The sequence below is a fragment of the Xiphophorus maculatus genome, chromosome 16 (assembly GCF_002775205.1).
Source record: "Xiphophorus maculatus strain JP 163 A chromosome 16, X_maculatus-5.0-male, whole genome shotgun sequence".
Lineage (NCBI taxonomy): Eukaryota > Metazoa > Chordata > Actinopteri > Cyprinodontiformes > Poeciliidae > Xiphophorus > Xiphophorus maculatus.
In genome coordinates this window covers 13,671,198-13,677,197 of record NC_036458.1, presented here as the reverse complement: position 1 = coordinate 13,677,197, position 6,000 = coordinate 13,671,198, and the positions used below count along the sequence as shown (strand labels likewise).

Below are 6,000 nucleotides of genomic sequence, written 5' to 3'. Positions count from 1 at the left end.
TTTTTTTTGTGAGAGTTGTAAATATCGCTAAGGAATTAATCCTAACAGTTTATTCTTTGATATAGTAATTTCGGATCAATTAAATAGTCAATAAAGCATGGTAAACTATTAATGGTGCCACCAGTAAAAATTGGATAAAAACATAAATTCATCTCATATTGCAGAATAATCTCACACCATACAACTGAGAAAAAAATGTATCACTAATTTGATTAGATCTAAAAAATGTGGAAAAGTATTGATACCCCTTACTGTTAATACTTTGTGTATCCTTCCTTACTCAAATAGAAAGACAACAGAACAAACCAATTTTGAAGAGTGGCTTATTAAATTATATTTGTGACGTTACCCCTCAAAAAAAGAGAAAAATCCAGTGTTGAGTCACAAAAGCACAAATACAGTTTATTGATGATCTTTTTATTAACACCAGTAATAAGAATAGCCTTTAGCTCTCTTGTGAGGTGTGCAGTAATACGTCAACATAATATAGAAAAGAAAAACAGCAACGTTTTACATTCATGACCACAATTCATAATAACAACCCCTTTCCAAAAGAGGCAAGTCAACAATAACGACTGTGATTGGTGGCTTTTGTGTAAACAACGTGATTTAAATGTTAAGAAATCCATGAGGTCACCGTCTGAACATTACCCATCATCACCTTCAAGACAGCCTCCATGCCTTTTAAAGCACTTTATGATAGCTAACAGGAATGAAGAAGCAGGTATAATTTATCTGCAAAGCTGCCGGAAGGCTGATTAAAGGAATCTGTGGTACATTATAGCAGCGTTTTGCAGATGTTACAATCCTGCGGGTGTCACTCAAAGGCTCCTCGAGGGGAAATCATCTTCACACTTGAGGCAACATTAATTTATAGTTTCTCCCTGGATGAAGCCTAAACGACAGGCTCACTGCTCCACTTTCCTCGATGCGTTTTCGGAAAATGGTCGCAACAGTAACTTCAGTTTACAATCACACACGTATGCGTGACTTTCATTGTGTTGATGTGAAAAGCTACATTCATGTGGACTCGTTGTTAGACTCGTGTGCCTTTTCGTGTACTTAAGTGTAAAGATGGGGGGTGGGGAGCTACAGAAAACAGCTCAAAACACCAAGGATGAAATTCCAAGCATAGAAGAAGTGATCCGAAAATAACTTGATCTACAGCGCTTTGCAAAAATATTCATACCTCCTGCAACTTGAGGGCATTTTGTTACACCATCCAAAGACTTTGGTGTATTTTATTGGAATTTCACTAATATAACGTAATACATAATTATGTAGTGGAAGGAAAATGATTGACTAGTGTTTGCAGTTGGTTGGGTTGGTATGTAGATGTTAAACCCAACCTGAATGACTTGCAAATATTCTGCAAAGACAAATGGGCAAAAATTCCAGGGTCAGGAGTGGATAACTAGTAAAAGCTTTCGGTTCCGCAAAACTAAAACAACGACTACATAATTATACACCACTTTGTTTTGAGATAACCCAAAATATACCAATGAAACACACTCAAGTTTGTTGTTGCAACTTGACAATATGTGAAACATTTCAACAGGCAGAAATTCTTCTGTAAAGCACCGTATCTTTGGTGAAACTGCTACTAAATAAATTCAGTACTTTACTCGCAGATATTTTACAATTAATGGTGCTAATGTGCAAATGTTGAAGCTCTTTCTGTTCAAGAAAGAGAACTTATAGGATGGGAAGATAAGAGGAGCCCTGTGGTGATGCTAGTGTTTGTCACATAAACACACTCTCGCCTCTGTTTGGGATTTTTTTTTCCCCCTTCACAACAAATATGTTGTGACCTCTATATGCAAAGAATTGCTCATGCAAAGATAATATTGCTAAATATTTAGAACAAAAACATTCATTTGTTTTGGAAAACAAAAGCTAAAGACAAATGTTTTTTTTCTACTACTTCTTTAACAGAAAGAGTTTGGATTCGAGGTCAAAAAGACTCTCAGACTCTAAATATGCACATTATATTTGACATTCACACAATTATGCCATTGTGAGAACCCAAAAACATTTTCCAAGAGTCCAAGTTCAAGTTCTGTGAAAGACGCCCCCAGTTCGCTTTTTGACCCGTCAGAGTCTGAGAGCAGAGTTGCGTGATGACCCCACGGTGACCTCCCCGGTGCCCACAAATCTTGTGGAAGAATGCCAAACCAGCAGCAGACTTGAACCTGAAGTGGCTCCAGATCGACACGGCGCCTGGTGATTGTCTGTTCTGCTCCGAGGAGAAAGCAGCCTCTTGACCTCCGATCCGTCTGACTGCAAGCTGCCCTCGTTGCAGAATCATGCGATGCTGAACGTCAACAGCAACGCCCTGGTAAGGCAGTGTTCAACATTGCACCAAATGAAAAGTTCAAGAACAAAATAAAAAAGGAAAAAAAAATCTTGTTGTAGATAGTGAAACTAATAGTAAAGTAATAACCCCTCAGGACTGCTTCCGGAAGGTGAAAATGTCCCGTTTTTTGGAGCCCCTCTTGCCGTCCGGCGTGGGCGTGTGGTTTGGAGAGGACGACGGTGAGGGGGAGGAGGGCTGTGGGGTGGAGGTGCCTCCATAGGGGCAGCTCAGGGAGTCTGGGTGCTCGCCTGAACACTCCACCGTGGGGATGTAGCGGCTGTCCCACATCCCCGGGCCGCAAAGCTTGCAAAGGTCGTGCAGGCTGCAGGGGATCCTGGGAAGAAGGCGGAACTGGTAGAGGAGGCTGCGGGCCTGGAAGAGAGCGGCGAGCGCGATGAGGGGAAGCAAGCTCAAGGAGAGACACTTTGGCCTGTCAGAGAAGGCAAACATTGCGGATGCATGCATTGAAATAAATCAATGCTCCTGTTATCTCTTGGCTACAAGATAACAAAAGAATGTCAAGGTCAGTCTCGTGGAGTTTATTTTTTTCTTTTTTCTTCTGGCTGTATCTCAAAAGCTCTCATGCCCGCTGCTGGGTTATCATATGCAGAATACTCAAGCATCAACAAAACGCGTTACGACAGCTGCATGCAAACAGAAATGTGCAGCACAAACAGCATCCATAAAGATGAGGCAGCAGGAACAGCAACTGCAGCGAGCGAGCAGATCATTAATCCTCTGCATCCTATACTTACTCTGCAGCAGCACCAGGCAGGACTCTTCAGTGCAGACTAAAGTGAATTTAAATTTTATCAGGAAGAAATGTTGCAGATGGATAGATGTCTGATCATGTTTATTGACTTTTATAAATGGATGTGAATCGAATCAACCCTGGGTGTGTTGATTCTGCAAAGAATGAAGGCTGAACTGAAGTTTTTGCAATTATTTTCAATACTTCTGTTTATGTTTTGATGTTATATTAAAATAAGTACAAAAAGAATTGACAGAGGCTTTATTAATTTGCTGGATGTGAGGAATGATCAGATTTCTTTGAGCAAAAAAAAAGAAAGAAAGCCAACTTACAAATGGATGGAACTTATTTTGGAAAACTGAATAGAAAGTCAAGTGTGGAAACTTGCAGTTTGCCGAGCAGCCGGTGAACGAAACAACAAGGAAGAGACCAAGCCTGCCGACACAGAAGCAGCAGCGTTACCTTGCGCAGCACCAGCTCTCCGTTCATGTGCATGGAGAGGTTGCTGAAGTGGAGCAGCATTTGGTCGGTGGCGAGCTGCTGCTCCGTCACGTCCTCCCCGTACAGGACAATGATGGCCACGCACAGGAAGAGGTGGAAGTAGTCCGTCTACAAAGACAGAGAGTGGGGTCAGAGGCAGAAGATGAATGGAGCAGGATGTGCACGCTTAGTACCCGACGTCCTGTCAGACTGATTCGATTCAACTCATGTAGTTCCTAACACTACCAACGGCCTTTCATACAATAAAATAAAGACATGATAAATGTTAACGACTAAAGTTTAGAGTTTTATACCTTCTGCTTGGGCAGATGTCATCCTTTAACTAGTATCATGTAGCAGATCTGAGAATGGGACATTTTCTCTCTGCCTCAAAGAGGATTAATAGTTGAGAAGAAATTTTGAAAGGAAACTGCAAGGTCAGTTAAATCTGCAACTTATTTCTTTTCTACATACACCTTAATATTAACATGCTTTAAAACATTTATTGATGATCGATTTTAACCCAGACAAGCTTGATTAAATCTGCACACATTTATTCTAGGAGCAGAGTTATGTTGCAGGCTTGTTGAATGTCTAAGCACATTTTGGATTGTTGCCTTGCTGCATCATGGGACTTGTAGTTTTACTTAACAACAGTAACATCTACGTAAATCCAAAAGGAAAACTAAAATTTACAGATTTTTCGTTTCTACTCAGCTTAATAAATCAAGACGGGGAGAAAAACATGAACAACCACAAAATTTTAAAGACTAAACAAAATATAATCTAAGATATAATCTAATAAATAAATATATAGAAAATTTATTTATTTTATTGGTACAAATAGTTGTGTGTATTTTATCAGTATCTCAGTTTGCATTTAGCTCCTTTAAACCAACCTGATGACGGTTGCTCTGCAAACTCTAATTCACACAAGAACAGCAGAAAACAATCAGCTGCCACCCAGAGTGACATGAAACGTCCTCTTCACAGAAAAATCGGATATCAATCAGAAATTCTTACTTAAAGCTCAACTGCTACATGACTTTTAACTGTCTAACCCAAGGTTTCACACACACACACACACACGCACACACACACATTATCTGCTCTATCGCCACCTGGAGCAGCACATACGAACATCTTGCAGGGTGTTTGAACAGATGGCGTGAAGCAAAGACATTTGACTCGGCCTCAGTGAGTGGGAGTGTTAAACACAAGGAACGCATCGTGGGTACAAGTTTCCAGCGCTTCAAAAGACGTGGAACTGCACCGAGTAAAATATACCCAATGCAATCACCCTTAAATTAAATTGCATTTTAAAAAACTAATATGGCTGCATAGTAGGCGGCAAAAATGTGAAATATGCAAAGTCTTAAATCCAACTGGTTTTTAACAATGGAATTAAATTTCTTTAAATATTAATAGACATTTTTACATTCACTCAACAGGATTACAAGTCAGGCTTTGAAAGAACTTGTCCTACTTTGTCCTTGCAGACAATAGTTCTATTTCATTCCTGCACACTTCCTGGAAAAATCTATACACTTTAAAGTGGCTAAAAAAAAAAATTACCACTACATTCCTCTGTATCACTTACCAGCGTATGCAAACCTCATCTTTCTACTTTGTGCATGCGGAGGATCAGTTTGGACTTTGTCCTAACCTGGTAGTGTGCCCAGCAGGCCTCCCACATGCGCAGTGCCTCTGTGTCGGGGAACTCTCTCTTGAAGCAGAGCAGGATCCAGCGGTGGCAGAACAGCAGCTGCAGGCCATCCTCTCCAAGGCGGGTCAGGTGCTGGTGGAAGCGCGGCAGCATGAGGCGCAGCAGCTCCCGCAGGTACATCTGCAGATCGAAAAGTTATTTTCCTCTGTTCTGCACAAAATCCGACCAAGTTGATGGTCAGAAACATCAGCTTGTCGAACAGCTTATATGTCTGCACATGAGCGATTTAGCAGGATTGATATCAGAATCATTGAATGTCCCACAAACCATTATTTATGTGCGAGTTTACACATCCGATTATGGTGTTGTCTGAATGTGATAGACATGCTGACCGTTTCTAAGTTGTTTAAAGTTAGCTAAATATATTCTCGCTCTAAAAAAAATATAAACCAGAAGAATCCTTCTAAGCAGTGTTTAATAACTTTCTTGGGACTGTTGATAAAAATTATTTATCATCATGTACTTTTCAGTGATTATTTAAGCATGTGCTGACACCCTAAATAAGATTGGCACAGATTTGTGTCAAAAGTGTCACATTTGCATCAGCTTCAAATTTATTAAAGCAGTGACCCGATCAGGTAATCACTTATTGATGATTTCATTTACAAAACTGCGGAATATTTGACATTTCCACATTACAACTTTGACAAATGTTAGTTGAAATATACAAACATTGCAAATAAATCA

The 6,000-nt window shown here is 40.1% G+C and overlaps 1 protein-coding gene across 2 annotated transcripts in view; it reads right to left on the bottom strand.

The window, feature by feature from the left end:
• Nucleotides 1–376: 376 nt before the first annotated feature.
• The window catches only part of tbc1d16 (TBC1 domain family member 16), a 28,883-nt gene continuing 23,259 nt past the window's right edge, over nucleotides 377–6,000 (bottom strand). Inside the window, exons 11-13 of one of the 2 annotated variants that reach the window (XM_023348778.1) lie at nucleotides 5,254–5,433; nucleotides 3,570–3,716; nucleotides 377–2,786 (exon numbers count right to left, since the gene is read on the bottom strand). In XM_023348778.1, coding sequence (XP_023204546.1) covers nucleotides 2,322–2,786; nucleotides 3,570–3,716; nucleotides 5,254–5,433 — 792 coding nt within the window. In that variant the 3' untranslated portion in view covers nucleotides 377–2,321. The remainder of the gene's footprint in view (nucleotides 2,787–3,569; nucleotides 3,717–5,253; nucleotides 5,434–6,000) is intronic. The other variant, XM_005808892.2, reaches the window with a different exon arrangement.